This window comes from Ambystoma mexicanum, chromosome 3p, assembly GCF_040938575.1.
Source record: "Ambystoma mexicanum isolate Mex_15411 chromosome 3p, UKY_AmexF1_1, whole genome shotgun sequence".
NCBI lineage: Eukaryota > Metazoa > Chordata > Amphibia > Caudata > Ambystomatidae > Ambystoma > Ambystoma mexicanum.
This window is the reverse complement of record NC_090925.1, coordinates 759,628,993-759,648,169: the sequence shown is the minus strand read 5'-3', so window position 1 is coordinate 759,648,169 and position 19,177 is coordinate 759,628,993. Positions and strand designations below refer to the sequence as shown.

The following is a 19,177-nucleotide window of genomic DNA, read 5'->3' as shown; positions in this document are numbered from 1 at the left end:
CTAGCAACCAGAACACTGCTACCCAGTGCAAGAGAAGGTGGTCATTCTTCTGGACCAAGAACATTGAGGCAACCTTCTAGTTTAGTTATAAGTGTAAGAGACGGAATTAGAGTTTTGACACATGACATGTACTTTATAGTTTAAGGATATCCTGATAGACCCATTAGAACTTTAGTTGAGGCAGGGAAACCCCTCTTAAAAAAGAAAACCTAACTTTTCCTATCTCTATTTTCTTTACTAATAAAAGGTGATAACATTCGTCATGCCACCTGGGTGTTAGTCTCCTCCTTCTGCACCCTTACACATTCCACAGTAAGAAAGTATTTGGAGACTGGCACCATTAATGTAGGCCAGTCTAGCCACGCAGTAACACCTATGTTTGTTTTAACCTTGATGCACAGTAGTGTGCATCAAGGGTAAAGCAAAAAAAAAAAAAAAAAAAATATGCCCACAGCAGCGCCCCCCCGACCCCGCACTCCCCACATTTCAGCTATTTTTAAGGATGGGGGCTGACACACACTTTCAAATGCGCATTCACACATTCAAAAAACGACTTGCATGCATGCATAAAAAAAACCAATATACACCTGCACATACAAATTACATTCAACAAAAAAGTACCATACCTGCATGCACACTCCACCCGCACCGTCATGGAGAACCGGATAGCCATCATCTCTGCAACGTGAACACAGCGACTGACAGATGACGACTTAGCACAATGAGAGTCACCAGGCGCCAGCGTTAGGACATTTCTCATTAATAAGTTCTACTCAGGCGGTGGTGCGCCACTCAGGTGAGGGGGCTGCATCCACACATCCATGGCAGCAGACCACCAGTGGACCATGGTAAAAGAAGAGCTATAGAATGATGGGCGCAGGGTGGTATGCAGAGGATCCCCTGCTCACCCTCCACTACAATGGGCAGCAGACATGTATTACCAATATGGCCCTTAGGGAGGTGCTCATTTTTTTGGGGAAGGGTCAGAATCACCCAATGCAGTCTATCCCTGTCCTGCAAAGCAACACATGTGGTGGAGTAAGGCAAGCTTCAGGACAGCACCTTTTCAGCAAATAGTGTCCTGTGATCACCCACTGCATGACGAAAAGCAGAGGTTGCTCAGCTCTCTGAGCCAATAACTCCTGTTCATGTGCAGAAACGTGCAACCTATCAAAACTAAAAGGCCCCTCCACCATACAGATTCATCAAATCCTATTCACTGTCTAGTCAGTCAAAGTAAACTCGGTCATCCTGTTTTGTTTGCAGAGACAACCCCTACTATGAGTTAATACCACCCCAACCGGTTGTCTCAAGAATTCCTTTGGCCAGTTTATCACACATCACCTGTCATTTGGCTGATGGCTGGGCTGACATTTCCCTGCCTTTCTTCCTATTGCCAGATTATTCTGAAAGCATTTGGAGGCCTATTACCTGGATGGGACTAGAGCCTGTGGTAGATCAGAATAAAGAGATGGGCCTGGTGGCACAGTGTTTGAACCTTTTTGCATTAGAGATCAAAGAAAGAAGCCTATGCTTTTCCAAAATCTACAGTTTGGTCTGACACTATGAAAAAAGTATAAAAGGTTGCTAGTCGGAAATTATCGGACAACAAAAAAAGTCCTCTGACCAAAAACCCTATGCTTTCCTACGTTTGGACCATACCACTATAAAACAGACAAACTCAGGAAAAACAACACTTGGGCCTTGGCCCCAACTAAATGAATGGTGGTTGGTGTCTTACCCTGTGCTCCCCACCCTTGTGTGAATTTTTCAATAGGGCTCACCACCCTGTTGCATAGTCTATACCCATAGGCTCAATGTCTCTCCAAGTTCATCTTGGTGTATTTTCAATAGTTCAAGTCAGTACAATCAATGTCTCTTACGTGGGGACGTCTGGCCTGTGCCTCCTCCACCCATCCTGTTACTCTCCTTGTATTCTTTCCTTCCCAAGAAAGTTCATGGAGATTCCCCTTCTGTGTCGTTCTTCGTCTTTATCCCACCTTGTGTTTCAATTCCTTACACTCAGCTTTGGGGTCTTGTTTCTCTCCCTCCGCCCCCCAACTCCCACCGTCTAAGGGTTGGGCACTCGCTCACTCTGCTCAGGGTTCTCCATCTTTCCACCCCACCTTAGGGTTTGGTTTCTCTTACCCCGTCTAGGGGTTCGCATTCTGTCATGCCACCTTGGGGATATCAGGATTCTTGTAACCCTCCTTCTGCTTTCAGGTTTCATACTCCACCCTAGGGTTTCATATTGCTCAGCCCACCTTGAGCTTTCAGGTTTTCTAGCCCGCTGTGGGATTTGGATTCTCTCAGCCCACCTGGTTCATTCAGGTTTTCTACCCCGCTGCAGGGTTTGACTTCTCTCAGCCTGCCTTGGGCTTTCAGCATTCTTACCAAACACAGGGGCATGATTTCTCTTCGCCTCTCCTCTTCTCGCTCTAGTTCCTGGAGCTACTGCGTACCTGTGGGCGGTGCTCCTCGGGAGACTTGGAAAGTTCAGCTACTGTCGTACCTCTTCTTCGGTTCCCTTCTGGTTTTGCATGTCGGGCGGGGCTTGCCCTGTCATCACTCAGGCTCCATCAGGATCTGTGTAACGGTGTCTCGGTATGCTGGTATTCCACGGCGGCTGGTCTGCGTTGTTAGTTGGGGCTGGCGTTTCCTGCTCTTGATCTGGCAGAACTGCCAGTACACTGCGGGCTCTGCAGCGGTTCCCTTCAGCTCACCGGACGTACACTTACACGCTTACTGTTACACCTCTCAGGCGGTTGTCCTTTCTCTTCTCTAGCACCGCTAGAAAAGGGGGTGGGTTAGGCCAGCGCTCCTTCTGTCCAGGTGAAGGCTGGACAGGAGCATTAAGTCCTTACATCAGTTAAGTTTCACATAGCCAACAAAGATATTGGGGTCTTGGAAATAGGGAGGATGGGGCCGGGAGGATTGCTCAGGGGCAACGCATTTGTCTTGGAAGCAAGACAACATAGAGCAACACAGGTTCGAATCCCAATCCTGTACTTCAAGAATAGTGTCCGGTATTAGGCACGTAATAAAAAATTGATTAGTGACACCCCTTTTGGGAGATCTCCTGTCCTCAAAGGGGTGGAGGTAACCTCCAGTGGGATCCTGCTTGCTCCGTGCCCTAGGTTAGGCAGGCTTAGCAGGCTCACCTCCCTAGTCCCAAAGGGGGTGGTTTGCCCTTAGGAGAGGCGACTCATTTCCTGGATTTGTCACATCCCCAAATATCCCATTTTATTTTGCAAAGTTCATTATGGTATGGCACTGCAGTTCGAGCACTTATCCAAGTTATGGTGATAGGTATGGTAGAACACTCACTTTAAACGTATGGCCTCTTTTCCCATCCGAGCACTACTTCTACATTTGGCCAAGGTACCTGCAGATCAATGAGAGAGGTGGAAAGAGCATGTGGAAAAAAACATACATATGCTCCCGCGCAGACAGCTCCAAAGTGGAGAAACAAAAGACATTTGCAGAAAAAGCCTTATTCCTGGAAAAAAAGATTTAGGAAGAAATATAAGGCCTTTTCAGAAGATTAAGGTTCTCCAAGGTCCTTTCTGAATTAGCAAAAAAATTTAACTTGGTGACTGCGCTATGGAAGGGCTTTGCAGAGGCAAGCTGGAAGCCTTAAAGGGAGGGTGCCCTTAAACACTTGTGCCCTCTGCATATTTAAATTGGAAAACCCATTTTACAAAACCAGACAGTATTAAATTTAATTTTCTTATGCCCATAGTAATATTTACTCAAAATTTCTGTTGGAATAGCAAAAGGTTTCTGAATAATGAAAATCCGATAATGGAGAGAATCACACAGTACGCATTAACGTCTACTCAGCTTGTGGCAGCATCACTTAGACCAACAAAGTCAATGCTCAAAGGGACTTTAAATTAATGAACAGTGTTAGGGGACATGCTTACATTTTAAGAGACAACAGTTAAAGTTTCTATTACCTTATACCTAGTGTGAGATGAGCTTTGGAACATCAGATACATCACACTCAGTGTCTGCGAACCTTCAGCAAGAACATAATATTACCATTCGGAATCACCCACAGTATACTGTAATCTGAGGCAGCTCTAACAAGAGACATCATTCACAATTTACCAACATATAACCAGACTAAGAGGACAGGTCTTACAAAGTTAGAGACATCACTCTCAATACCTAGTAACAGAGCAAAAACCTGCAAAGCCATCTTTAACCACAAGAGACTACTCCTGATGCCCATTACTTTACTACAAGTAAGACTTCTTAAACATTCATTGGCATATCTTGCAGAGCCCATATCATATAATAACCAATATAAGGTGAACATTCTTAGAGGTAGCACGCACAATGCTTGATGCATACCCAGCATAACATGGCACAGCAAAATAATATAGAAGACATTGCTAGCAATCCTTTTGGCTGCATCCTCACCTGAAGACATCAGCAGCCTTGGTGTACTCCCCGTTGAGCAGCTCTGGGGCCATGTACCGGGGGTCTCCCTCCTGTGCTTCGCTGAGGTTTCCTTTGTCCAGCTCCAGCATGAGACCAAAGTCACCTAGCTTGCATGTCTCCTGCATGCAGATGAATATATTTGCAGGCTTGATGTCCATGTGCACTAGGTTGCGGTCATGCAGGTGCTTCAAGCCTCGCAGCAGGTCACAGAAGAAAGCCATGACCTTTCGTTCGCGAAGAGGACCTCGCTCCTCACAGTAGTGCTGCAGGTTAGTGTTGCACAACTCTGTCTGGATATAGAGATGGCGTTTCTCCTCCCAGGCCCGCACAAACTGCACACAGTTGGGATGCTTACCCACCCGCTCATGTTTCTGTACCTCCTCCAACTTGCGCTGCCGGTCCAGCTCACCTCGGAAGTGTTGAAGAGACCGTTTCACTGCATACAGCTGTCCATCCTCCCGGCTCTTCACCTGTTACATGATACAAAATAGCATTGAGACTTGGAATGGTACTGGCCTTATGCTAATGCATTAATTGCATACATTTTTTTTTTTTTGCGAAAATGGGATGTATGTGCTAGAATTTAACACAATCTCACATGAGGCAGGTGAACAGACATCAAGGTTTTTCCTCAACTACCATTCTCTGGATCCCCATTTTCTCATCACCCTCTCAGAGCTGTATCTCTAGTTCTCCTGTAACATATACAAACAGAAAGCTGCCAGATAGGACCACAACTATTGTTCAATTATGAACACAGGGTTTCACAACTGCATTTTAACACCGCTGGCAATGCTGCTTGTGTGAGAAAACTGAGGGTATCCTCACTCCTGGTCTGCCTGGATCCTCTTCTCAGATGGCCATGGAAAGGCCCTTGCTTTTGGATCCTGGCCCTGTGGGTGGAGTAGCAAGGGAGTATCACCTCGGTGGAGGTTCCCTGGGGATTGCGAGTGGGGTACCCACAGGCGAGACATGGTATCCGCCTTTCCCTATTGAAGACCAACCTTACCCTCCCCGGCCTTTATGGGCGATTGTCAAACATCTCCCATCAATTGCCCAAATGTTTCATATGCCAGTACTGGGACGAGGAAGAGGCGACTACAAGTAGTGAACACTAGTAACTTATTTCACTACTCTAGTAATGGGACGAGGAAGATGCAGAGTCCTGTAAAAGTCAGACATGTCCCTTTAACTACAGTCAGGCACGTCCAATTGAGGGCACACACCTGCAACCTGGCAAGGGGTTGCAGGTGTATAAGAGGAGACCAAAAGAGCAGCAAGGGGACGACCAACAGGAAAGGCCTTTGTAGGAGAGACCTGCAGGGGACCCTGCTCGTGAGGAGGTAGCCTTGGTGGGTCCTGAAAGGAAGCCAGGGTGCCGGCAGACAACCCAGGAGACGAGTGGAGCCTAGGGTAAATTGGGCCGCTGGAGTCTCACAGGTGCGGGAGCCTCTGTGTTCGCGAAAGAGCAGCTGGAGCTGCAGACCAACGAGAAAGAAGGAAGGAAGGATGCCACCTGCATCTGCAAAAGTAAAGCAGAGCTGCCGGCGAGTGTGGAAAAGCACACCGAGCACAAGCGGGGCACGCAGTGACCGGCAAGCCAGCTGGTGAAGCAGAAGTGAAGCAGCAGAGCCGCTGAGGAGGAACGCTGAGGACCAGCAAGTGCAGGGGAATGTCACGTGAGACCTGGGAACTTCTAGGGGCTAAGTGTGAGTGCCATAAGCACCAAATTGAAAACCAAACTCAATGAAACTTTGAGAGCAAAGCTACGAGCTGATGGAAAAAGCATTAATACAAAACTGAATGAAAACATTGAAAGCAAAGCTACAAGACTTTGTGATGTTGAATACCGAACTGAATTAAAACGTTGAAAGCAACACTATGAATAAAAGTGCCCATTGGAAAGCAACATATGAAATATGACCGCAAGTGGGAAAGGGCATCACAGAAAGGTGGGGAATAAATAAGACCACAGCAAAGTGAACTTTGTGAACAAATACAGTGCGGCAAGGCCCAAGACTGGCAAAGGATGTGTGCCCATTGTGGAAAAGCCAAGAGGATAATCAGGAGAAGCCAGGTGAGTGTGAAACTGCACAAATAACGCCAAGAGGCTGATAAGGAGAAGTTAAGCGAATGTGAAGCTGTATATAGGGGAAAATGCATAAGAACCTGTGTGCACTGAAGCGCCTAAGGTTCTTAGTTTGCGCAACCTGTGATGGGTGGACCATGTGGTCTGACAACTGTGCCTAGAGCAGTGAACCCTCCATTGTGAAAACCAAAGACATTGTGAAACAAACCAAGAAGGAGCACTGTGAGTGAACTGTAAATGCAATGCAGACGGAGTGTCAAGTTGACCGGGAGATATATGTTAAACATTGAAAGACAAACAAGTATAAACTGCTACAATGAAGTCTAGGTGAAAGAAACCCCAGGGCTTGCTGAACTGAAAAACCGTCTTGAGAACAAGCCTCAAGACCCTTTGCTTTTGAACTGCGCTACCTTGAAATTGGGGAAGGCAACCCTGAGGATTGTGTGGAATTGTATTGTTTTGAACATGGGGAAGGGAACCTCAAGGATTTGTAGAACTTTTTTGAACTTGGGGAAGGGGAGCTAAGAGAAAGGTAGGAGCTGGAAGAAGCTCTGAACGTTGTGTTGATCACCATTTCTTTTATTAGTGAGATCCCTACACATATTTTTAGCTTTAGTTAGGGGGGAAAGGATAGGTTTTGGACACTTAAATTGAACTTTCTGACTCAAGACTTTCCTTAGTATCATTCAGGTAGGGAAATCCCACCTTAGCATACAGCAAGTTAGGCCTCCAACCATCCTGACATTTGATTTAATATGATCTAATAAACTGGGTTATTTTGAACTTTAAGTCTGTTGTCTGTGTCTTGCTTCATGATGCCTTCACAAATGGTGTCAGAGGTGGGATGCGGCTCAACCTATACAAGTTGAGGGACCCTAACATTTGAAAGGCTAAGTGCCAGAGCATCAAACCCCTCAGTAGCTACCAAGCGCTCCATCGAGTTTGACATCAGTAGAAGTAGGCATGAGACTACTCCGCCAGGCGATACCCACTGATTTTATACTAATTCCATCCCCTGATAGATACATCAGATTAGCACCCAAATCAGGGCTGGCATGGAGGTTTTGAATTGATGTAATAGACCCAGACTCAAGAGGTGATGTTAAGGTATTGTTACAAAATCACGGTAAGGACCCATTCCAAATTCATGAAGGGGATAAAATTGCTCAAGCGGTGCTTGAGAAATCTGTGTTCCCTAGGCTTAAGGAAGAATCAAGGAAGGTAAGCACAGATAGAGGAAGTCGAGGCTTTTGGGAGGCCAATGAAACATCGGTTGGCCCTCCCAACCCTGAACCCAGAAAAACTACAAAGGAAGAGCCAGAGACATGTCCAAGTTTAGCCTTAAGGTTTAGCCTTAAGTAATGACCCCTTGTTAGCTGAAGCATTTTTGCAAGTGATATCGGAGCCAGAGGGTTGGGAGAAAGGGGGGCCCTTTTACTTTTTGAAACATGGACTTCTTTACAGAGGAGACATAACTTCAGAGGGCCTGGTAAGAACACCGTTCCCTAAAAGTCACAAGCAGGTGGTCCTAGAGATAGCCCATTCACATTTGACGGGAGGCCATCTGGCACAGTCCAAAACTCTGACCCATATAGCAAACAAATTGTACTGGCCCGGAATCCATGCTGACATGAAAAATTGTACTCAACCATGCGTAGTTTGCCAGAAAACCAGTGCTCACATACCACCACCAGTTCCCTTAAATCCATTACCAATAATTGAGGTTCCATTTTTCCGGATTGGTATGGACATTGTGGGACCACTGGAAACTTCAAAATTGGCGGGATAAATACATTCTGGTTATCAAAGATTACACTACACAATATCCCGAGGCCTTCCCCTTGAGAGCCAACAAGAAACAACAAATCCTTGAACACCTGCTCTCTTCTCTCGATTAGGGTTTCCAAAGGATATATTGACTGACCAGGTCTCTACTTTCCCTGAGCAAGCTTATGGGGAAAGTTAAACAACTGTTGCATATCACCACCCTCAGAACATCTGTATATCATCCCCAGACAGATGGCCTGGTGGAAATATTTAATAAATCCCTCAAAAGCATACTCCAAAAGTTAGTTGAGCACGATGGTAAGAACTGGCATCAAATGATACCCTGGGTTTTGTTCACAGTTCGAAAAAAAACCTAAGGCACAATAGGATTTTCCTTGTTTGAACTCCTTTATGAACGAGAACCTCGGGATGTCCTGGATATGTTGAGAGAAACATGGGAAGTGAGAGAGGAGGCTCCAATGCTACTCTCCCAAACTGCAAATAGGTTGAAAGAACACATGACGGCCCATAGATCTTTAGTACAGACTCGCATAGTAAAGGCACAGGAACAACAAAAGACCTCCTATGATAAAAAGGTTTCTTTAAGGTTCTTTTCCATAGGTCAAAATATGGAAGTACTTTTCCCTATTTGGAAAATAAGCTGGTATCCAGATGGCATGGGTCATACAAAGTACTGGAACAAATTGGTTCCTGTAATTATAAGATCTCAAAACCAGACTGCTGTCTAAAAACCCAAGTTTACCATGTAAACCTATTGAAGGAATTGAGGGAAAGTCCTCCAGAGTCCCAGGCTATAACATTATACTGTCTTTTACCAGAAGACATAGTAAACAAAGCATTAATTTCAACTGACCTCAGTAACAAATGAAAAACAAGACCTGTATGACCTGATAAGACAGTTTACTGATGTGTTTCGAGAAGAGCTTGGAAGAGTGAAGGATAGTTATCATCACATCTGCACTCCCGTAGGCACAGTGGTACATTTGAAAAATGATCGGTCACCAGAGGCTAGAATAAAAACCATAATTCAGGAAAAACATGCTAGAGGCTTACATCATCGAACCTTCTAAGTGTGCTTGGTTCTCCCCCCATCGGGTTGGTGGCAAAACCCAATGGAAGTTGGAGGTTTTGTATAGAGTTTAGAAAGGTGAACGCCATCTCTGCCTTTGACGTTTACCCAATGCCCAGCATCAACAATCATCTTTTTGTTTGTGTCCTGCAGGAGCTCCTTTACACTGTGGGCTGCAGGAGCAGCTCACCAACCTCAACGGACGTCCCGATTCATCCAGGTAAGCCCGTGGGCTTATAATGCTGCATTTTTACTGAACTCTTTGTGCTACGAGCGACCCAACAGCTTTTTTCACAGCTGACTTGCACAATCATTATCTCTTGACCCCTGACCGCTTGTCAAGTGTACCTGTTGCCATTCAGTGCATTTTTAAAGACTGCTGAGTTGCAAACTGTGAGGTTTGCATGTTCCAAAATGGTTGCCGGCTACTAACTCACACCTCCTGTGTGCCGAAATCACTGTGTCCCCATTGGCCAGCATCTTGCACATAGCCTATCACGGGGCACCGGCAGGCGTAAGCCGGCGCCCAACCAAGGCTCACTAATAAGGCTCCTGACTGAGCCTGACAGAGCCGAAAGAGTGCTCCTTTCTATACCAGTTACATCCTACGCCCTCCTCACTTCTGACATCTTCCCACCACTTGAAAACCACTATACGTCGACTATCACAGAGACCCTTCTGTTCGCACCGCAAGTGCTACCTAGTAGTTGATGCATGTAAGCACCTGCCTGCTATCCTACACCGGGCTTTCTACCCCACTCTGCGACACTGAGTATGATGAAACAATGGCCTCAAAGTCTTATTGTTGCATGATCAGGCGAGACGCTGTGTGCATCACATCATGCTTCCGGTACAAGAGGGCGCTAGAGGGCCAACCAAGATGGCGGCTCCCCTGTGAGCTCTCGGCAGCCTCCCGTATGAATCTTGTCTTATCGCTGCAATCCTGATGTGAAACCCCCAGTTCTGCAGGCATTATATTATACCAGCTCGACTCATCACCTCTACTGAAAAAACGGAGAAAATCGGACTTGCCATCCTCGAGTTAACCGCAACGCGGTGTGGACCGCTTGATCCTGTGCTGCGTCGGCCCCCAGTGCGATGAGCCGCTCAGCTAAGACCTCCGTTGAGCGGGCGGGAGGAGCCACGGACAGAACAGCGAGGCCCGTCGGGACCAGCAGCCGTGCCGAAAGGACGCCTGTGGGCAGTATCGCTCACGTCGACCTCCTGTGAGCGGTCCCCCGAGTCCCGCTGCCCGCTCTGACATCGAGCGGAGCCGCTCCTCCCGCCCACGCCAAGCCGCACACACCCCGACATCCTGACTGCGGGGAGGAGTCGCGCAAGATGATGGAGGCACCTCCTCAACCCGGCAGAGCATCTGTGTGGACCTCACCCGTCGCCAGCACAAGACGGTGTCGGAGCGGCATACCCACCTAGGCAGTACAAGGGCTGTGCCACAAAGATGCATCTCGCACCCCAGCTCAGGCCCCTCCTGGAGCGACGTGCAACGGTGTAAATTCACTTGGAAGGCACCAAGATACAACCGAGCCCCTCTGGGGAGTAGAACTTCTAAAAAATATCCCCCCCAAAAAAATAGGGTCAAAAAGTCAGTTAAGCGCTCCCAGATCCCCAACTGAAACCCCCCCACCACCGGCCTAACTTTGCTGTGTCTTCTCAGTCGGGCACAAGCCCACAGCAGTCAGACGATACCACGCTGTGCACACACATTAACCAGGCACATCCTTAAGAGTTGGCACAAGCAATCTCATTTGGCCCACAAACGCAGCCCAAAACGCAAACCGGGAATCCCAACCCCGTTTCCGGCAGCACAGAACAAACACCTAAGCAGAGGTTACACCTTCGTCTGGGCCACTATGGGGAAAACAGATGAGTCCCAGAGAAAACTCAACTTCGACGCGGGCCCAGCATCCAAGGCGCCTAGATCAGAAAGTCGCCCAGAATCCCCAGCTAATCTCCCAGAGGAAGAACTCCTGCAACAACTAAACATCTGGGAGATCCTAATGGACCTAAAAGCAGGGATAGGCAGCCTGGACAGTAAGATTGACTCGTCATCCAACGTGGACCTTCTGCAACACCGCCTTGATAGCGACAGGCTGGACACTGTAGAACAAAGAGTCCCTGACCCTGACGATGGCGCATCAGCACTCACCGCGAGAGTCTCCACGCTAGAAGGCCAAATGAAAACAGTTCTGGCTAAAAATGAAGATTTAGAAGGCCGCTCCAAAACAGAACAACATAAGGATAGTTGGCGTTAGAGAAAAACAGCTACAAAATAAAATGGAGGAGCACGCTGAGAAAATATGCACAGAGCTTTTCGGCCCCACTGCACTATCAATTATTCGTTGTTAGAAAGAGCCCACAGGATCCCATCAACCACACCCATCCCGGGGACACCTCCCCGTCCGATCATAGCCAAGCTCTTAAGCTACAAGGACAGGGACACGATTCTGAGAGTGGCGAGAGAGAAGGGCAAACTCCACTATGATGGTGACGACATTCAGTTTTATCTGTATTTTTCTCCATCAATCAAGCTCAAAGGAGGTCCTTCACACACGTCAAACACAGACTGCGTGAGAACCAAATCACTTATTCAATGCTCTTCCCAGTGAAATTACGCATCCAATAAGAAGGGAATACACATTTCTTCAACTCCCCCGAAGAAGCCACGTTGTTCCTAGACAGACAAGGCTGCAAACCCGCAAACCAGAGAGCCGATCAAGAAGAGATAGAGCGGCAAGAATCCCGCCTTGAGTACACAAAGCACCTGCTTGAATCTACACATTAACACACCATTAGGGCAATTCTTACAACCGGGAGGTGGGGAGCCTAATTCTTGGAAGGTCACCTGCGCCACGTGCACAGCAGGCTCTTAGTTCTAGTTGGGGGGGTTCCAAACGGACAAGTTGGAGGTTGTCCGTGCAAGGAAATTTGTTGTATTATTGTTGCTATTCAAAGTACGTGCCATGCGTCGCCGCCTCACCGCCGCCCTCACCCTGGGGCCCCTGGGCGCTCCCCGCACTCCTACACAAACGAAGAAGGCCTCCTACGCTCCCGACAGTCAGCTCACCGGAGTACAGTTTAAGAGAAACCAACCACTACCCATCTCTGTGGGTACCACATCAAATACCACTGAGTCAATTCAAGGTAGCATCTTGGAATATTAGAGGGGGCAATCATCCAGCCAAGTCGAGGAAGATTCTGCAACTTCTCAGACGGCATAGGATCGAGATGGCAATGATCCAAGAGACCCACCTCCTCCCTCACAACGAACACCTTTGGGCCCGAAACTGGGGCTCCCATCGCTACTTCTCTTCTTACTCATCTTACGCCAGAGGAGTCTCAATCCTCATTCACTCAACACTATGTTTCCACCTGATCAAAATGGAAAGGGACAGTGAGGGGAGGGCACTCCTGGTACAGGGGATCGGGGGAGGTGAGGAAGTGGTATTCGTCAATTCTTACGCCCCAACACAGATGGCGCAAACAATTTCAACTGGGTGCTGTCCCGACTACCACAAGTACGCAATGCAACCATAATCTGGGGAGGCAACCTGAATACACACCTCGACCCACAGAAACACAAATCGCAGCCAACAATGGCGAACCCATCCGGGGCCAGTTTACAAGTGCAGGAGATTTGCAAAGCATTTGACCTAATAGACATCTGGAGACGTCAAAACTGGGAAAACAGACTATACCCATCACTCAAGCTCTCACAATTCAAGTTCACGCATTGATTACTTGATGGTCTCCTCAAACAGTAAATGGCAATGGGGCTGATGTCAAATACTTCCCAAAACCTTCTCGGACCATGCCACAGTAACACTCGAATGCAACCTACCAGATATCAGACCGAGGCCACCCCACGGGCGCTTTAAACCCAGAGCACTTGCTGATCAAGGGTTTGCTACAGAACTACGTGAGGAAATCAGCACTTTCCTCGAAATTAACCAGGACACTGTCAGCTCCGCAGGAGTGCTATGGGAGTCACTTAAATTTTATATAAGGGGGGTTTGTTTGGCCAAGGAAAACGGAATCTTGAAACTAATCCGCCGTGATCTAAGCACCTGTGAAACTCGCCTGAAAACCAGCAAGTCACCACAAACGCAAACCATATCCAGGCGGTGCTGAAAGAAGAACTTCTCAACTTCAGAACCCTAGTGGAACGAGAACTAAAATTTCTAGGTCACAATCACAGAATTAGACAATACGACGAAGGTCAGAAACCTGGAGCTCTCCTTGCACGACTCATTGCAGCAGACAGGAAACCAACAAGGGTGGAAAGTATCCGCTCACCAAAAGGAAATATGGTACATAAAGAAGAAGACATAATCAAGGTGTTCAGAGTATTTTATCAAGAGCTATATAGCGACAACCATCCACCAGACACCGAGGCGATCCGCAATTATCTTAATGACACTGAACTGTACTGGGTGGAGAGAGAACTCTGAACCCCTAAACGACCCCATCTCACTAGAAGAGATCCAAGAAGCAATAAAAAGTCCACCCACATACAAAGCCCCCGGGCCCGATGGGTTAATTGGCAAATTCTATAAATTCTTTGCCTCAATCATAGCCTCCCTTCTTTTAAAGGTCTTCGAAGAAGCGATTGAATCAGGCATCCTCCCTCAAACACTAAGGGAAGCCAATGTAATTCTCTTGCATAAAAAGGACAAACCCTAGGGAGATTGTAAATCCTACCGACCAATCTCACTAATTAACCTCGATAACAAAATTCTGGCAAAAATTCTAGCGAATAGACTACTCCCACTAATGCCCGCATTGGTACTCGCAGATCAGGCGGTGTTAGGGTTGGCTCTTATACTGCATGTGTGCTGAGTCAGGATTGATGTCACCATCAGAATGTAGGCTGTGAGTCTGGAGTGTGAGATTAGAATGTTTGGGGTTGAATGGGTTCTAACCCAGGCAGTTAGATTATGTGAGCCTGGGTGGTGGGAGCCAGTGGGCTCCTGTCCCTTTCCTCTTTATCTCCTAATAACTATGATGACATCTGATCCTTGTAACCTAAGAAGCTAATAAAGTAACCACTATGCGTACCTCGTCTGTGTATCCTGAGTGTCCCTTGGAGTGAACCCTATGACCAAGAGCCGGTCATAACAGGCGGGTTTTGTGCCCGGACGCAACACAACATTTGGGATACAAAGAATGTTCGGGGTATTGGCAGCACTAGTCCCCAATCAACAGGCAGTAGCGGTGTTGAAAAGGCATTCGACTCTGTCGAGTGGCCCTTTATGTTTGCAGTGCTGCAGCAACTCGGACTCGGAACCAGTACATTAAATAGGTCTCGCCCCTCTATAACCAATACCAATCAGCAATCACCCTAGGGTCGACACGATCTGCTTATGTAAAACTCCAACGCAGTACCAGACAGGGATGCCCACTATCTGCCATGATATTCACGCTGGTGATGGAGCCCATAGCAGCTGGCCTCCGGGAGCGTCAAATTCAAAGAGGGCTCAAAATTGGACCTCATAGATTAATAATTTCCCTCTACGCCGACGACATAGTCCTGTACATACAAAACCCCAGCGAAAACCTCAACCCTATCATGCGAGAAATAATAAAGTTCGGGTCAGTGTCGGGGTTAAAAATCAATCACGCCAAGTCAATCGTATTCCCCTTAAACACCAATACCAGAACATTCACAGAAGATTACGATTTTCATTGGGAAAAGGCCCACGTCCGCTACCTGGGGATCCTGATGTCCATGAGCCACCAGATATATTTACAGATAACTACGAAAACGCACTCAAAATACTAAGAGAAAAGGTGAACAGGTGGAACACACTCCCACTCACTCTTTGGGGAAGGGCCTCCTTAGTGAAGATGGTAATTCTCCCCAAACTCTTGTATCTATTCTCCAATATCCCAATCTTATTGTCACATCGCTTTCTAAGGAATGTGAGAAGCCTGGTTCTAGACAAAATCTGGGCGGGCAAACCAACGAGGGTGGCATACACATCCCTCATACTTCCTTGTAGCCAAAGGTGGCCTAGCACTCCCAGACTTCGAACGATACTACTGGGCAGCTCAAGCTCAATTTCTCAGCCACTGGTACTCGACCCAGTTCATAAGGCCGCACGTACAGGTCGAACGGGCACTGGCCCCGCCCAACCTGTTGAGAACCGTGATCATCAGTAAACTAGCGGTACCACGCACGACATTGAACATAGTGCAATCCACACAAACTATATGGCGGAAAATGGTCCAAAAGTTTAACATACAGTTCAGATACTCGCCTCTACTGCCCATCAAATCTATCCCGGGGGTGCCACTCACTGCTGAAAAGGTGTTCCTTAAATGGGCAGACAAATGCAAAATAAGCACGCTATGCAACCTTTTAGCTCAAGAAACCTTTATAACTCCCCAACAAGCAAAAGAGAAAGGTAGCACCACCTCCTTAGATATATTCATCTATTTCAGGGTGCGATATACTCTGCAAGATCTCATACCCTCGTTCCCACAACAACCACCGACGTGACAGCTACTGCACGGAGTAATCCAGGCACAAGGAGAGGGTAAATTGGTTTCATCTAATTACAGAACCCTTCTAACAGACACACTACCAACAAATCCCAAAACAAAAGAAAGATGGGAAAAGTCGCTGCAAATGGCCATCCCGGATGAAGAACGGGACTACATACTACAACAGTAACAAAAGTTTGCACTTAACTCACGACTCAAACAAATTAATTTCAATTTTTTGCACCAAACATACCACACCCAAAATAAAAAGGAACAGGCATCACCCAGGATCGAACTCGACATGTGACAGGTGTGGTACGCCTGACGCCGACTTCCTGCATCTCGCATGGAGCTGGCCAAGGGTGGCCAAATTCTGGTCCGATGTGCTCTGCGAAATTGAAGCAATAATTGGCGAGGAGATGAGACGCGCTCCAATAGTAGCACTACTAGGGATGATAAAATCCCTACCACCACCAACAAGAAAACTGGCAAACGTACTTCTGGTACTAGCACGAAGAAGAATAGCCATGGCATGGGGACGGGGCCCAACTCCCACATTGACAAATTGGAGGAAAGATATCCTTTACTGCCAAGAAACGGAGATGGAATTCATAAGAACCCTGCCTCTACATGTGAGGCCCCTGGACATATGGGGTCCCTACATATAATTCCTCCCCTCCAACGCAGTTTCCCCTTCTCCATCGTCTGTATCATCACAAAATAGAACTCCGGAGGACTAAAACTCAACACAAGTTCGCTGCATAAAGGGGCCGTTCAAGTGGAATGAACGTGATGGGGGGTGGGGACACCGGCGCTAGTTGTACAGCCCGCAGTTTGGGCTTGTTGTGTATTTATGTAAAACCGAAAATGCAAGTTTTTTTAAAAAAAAAAAATGCTTCCGGTACAATCTACACTCCGGTGGTCCCAATTCAATACACCACCATTGGACTACCTCTTTCTCAGCAATGCGTGTTTTTACCACTCCACTTGTTTTGTTCATAAGCTAAACCGCACACCTTGTGTCTAGGCCATCAATACCTTAATTGCTTTTGTATTCATACTATGCGTTAACTCCTAAACTCGTCTACCATTACACTGGCACCGATAAACTATCGGCCACAACTCGACTGTACAAAACAGAAAAGAGAATATTCACCTACACTGTCCTCACTAGCTTAATGTTTATTGTTTAAATGGTTATGAATGATTGAGCTATAAAATGCCAACAGTAGATTGCTTTATTTGATAGACTATGCAACGCTATACTTATTATACAGTTAACCCCAAATCCACGTTTTGTGTTTCATTCCTTTAGAGATTCCCACATACCATAGGGTGTAACCAAACAGGGATTTTAACCGCCAATCGCGTATACATTATATGTTAGATTGAGCACCATCATATTTTGCATTATTTTAATAGCTGCATAATCTTCTAGACTGTGTACCGCCATACCTTGCACCCTGTCACCGTCATATTTTGTACAATTATAACAGCCGCATTATCTGCTAGATTGTGTACCGCCTTACCTTGCATACTGTCACAGTCAGACATTGTACTATTATAACAGCCACTTACCCATCGTACTATCTGCCAGACTGTGCACCACCATACTTTGCACCTTGGCACCAACCAATCAACAGGCTGTGATTCTCACCACTGAAATCTTATCTACACCTTGTTGGTAGCCAAACTGTGACAAAACAGCATGTCAAGAAGTAACCCCTATAGAGCGTGTTTTAGGGCACAACTCCTGCTCACTCTAATCACCCATCTAATGTATTCAGGACCCTACCAGGCCCCCACACCAAAACATCTGGAGTACTCCAATACCACCAAACCACTTATCAGCTTCGTTCTTTCTCAACATGGATTTACCCCCCAGCTCTGAAGGAGCATTCATCCCGGTAGGCTCTGGCCTACTGAAAATAGCTTGTCCCCGCCATCACCCCATTCCCTGCTCTTTCCTTCCCAAAACTGCTCCATTCACGCGTCCTACACCATCACCGCCCAAGGTATATTCGAGTAACATCAAGTCTAGTAACCCAGCCAAAAACAAAAACCTCATGCCCACTGGTCCCTTAAACACCACTTTGGACACGCACCAATGTACCGCTACCCATGCAAAGGATACCCTAGGTGCTCCAGATTTGCGACACACACCTACAACCTTCCTAATAATGTAAGAAAAACTCAGCCGCTCAGACAGGAAACCACATTAAACCACTCTCTTACCTCTCACATAGCTACACTACAAACAATAGCTACCTCTACATCACACAGCAATGAGATTCACATCTCCACCATCCGGAACCAATCCTCCCACCCCCACACCTGCACCCCCAACCCCTCTCAAAGGAGCCCTCCTCAATGTGCGCTCTCGAGGCGCCCACGCCATTGAAATACACAATCTCATCATTGACCACCAACTCGACTTCCTAGTCATTACCGAATCTTGGCTACGCCCAACTTCGGGCTCAGCACTCATGTTGTCCAACCCCCCAGACTTTACCATCTATAGATCCGAACTGCACTAACTCAGTAGGAGGAGGGGTTGCCCTCATATCTAAAAACCATCTTCAATTTAGACCCTGCCTTTGTGATACCCTGGAAGGCTATGAACTGCTTTTTGTCAAACTCAATAACAATCCTAATACCACTATAAACATTCTCATCACATATAGAGCCCCCAACCACCTCAACCAACCCGAATCCGACATCCCACTACTTATAATGCCCCATATCAAACCAAACATCAAAATCATAATACTTGGCGACCTGAATTTAGGTTTCAATGGCGCCTCTGATTATAAAGTGAGCGCCCTCCACTCCTCTCTCACCGACATGAACTTTACAATTGGTGAATGCACCCACGCATTTTAAGGGTAGAATGCTAGGTTGGATACTTACCTTCAATGTAAGCTTGTCCATCGCCACTATCTCAGCCATCAACTGGTCCGATCACCACCTCATATGCTTCCAAATACATGCACAGGAAAAAGTAACCAGAGACCTGTCCCCTCTGAGCCCCATTGAAATAAGAAACACAAACAACCTCTCAGCGAAACCATCACTCCTGTTCCTACTAGAGGCTCTTGCCTCGCAAACCAGTCCAGCCCCGGACCCCAGTAGCCTCGCAGATGCCTTATCACACCTGCATCACCACTACCATCAATGCACTAGCACCCATCAAAACGAAAATACCATGACCAGCTTAACGGTCCAATTCATGGTTCAACGGAAAACTGGTAGCGTTAAGGCGCAACAAAAGGGCGCTG

General features: G+C 47.0%; 1 protein-coding gene across 1 annotated transcript in view; it reads right to left on the bottom strand.

Annotated features, from left to right (window-relative positions):
* The window catches only part of PKMYT1 (protein kinase, membrane associated tyrosine/threonine 1), a 747,012-nt gene that overhangs the window by 518,508 nt on the left and 209,327 nt on the right, over positions 1-19,177 (bottom strand). The window contains exon 3 of the mRNA XM_069651669.1: positions 4,429-4,919. Within this exon, the coding sequence (XP_069507770.1) occupies positions 4,429-4,919 (491 nt within the window). The remainder of the gene's footprint in view (positions 1-4,428; positions 4,920-19,177) is intronic.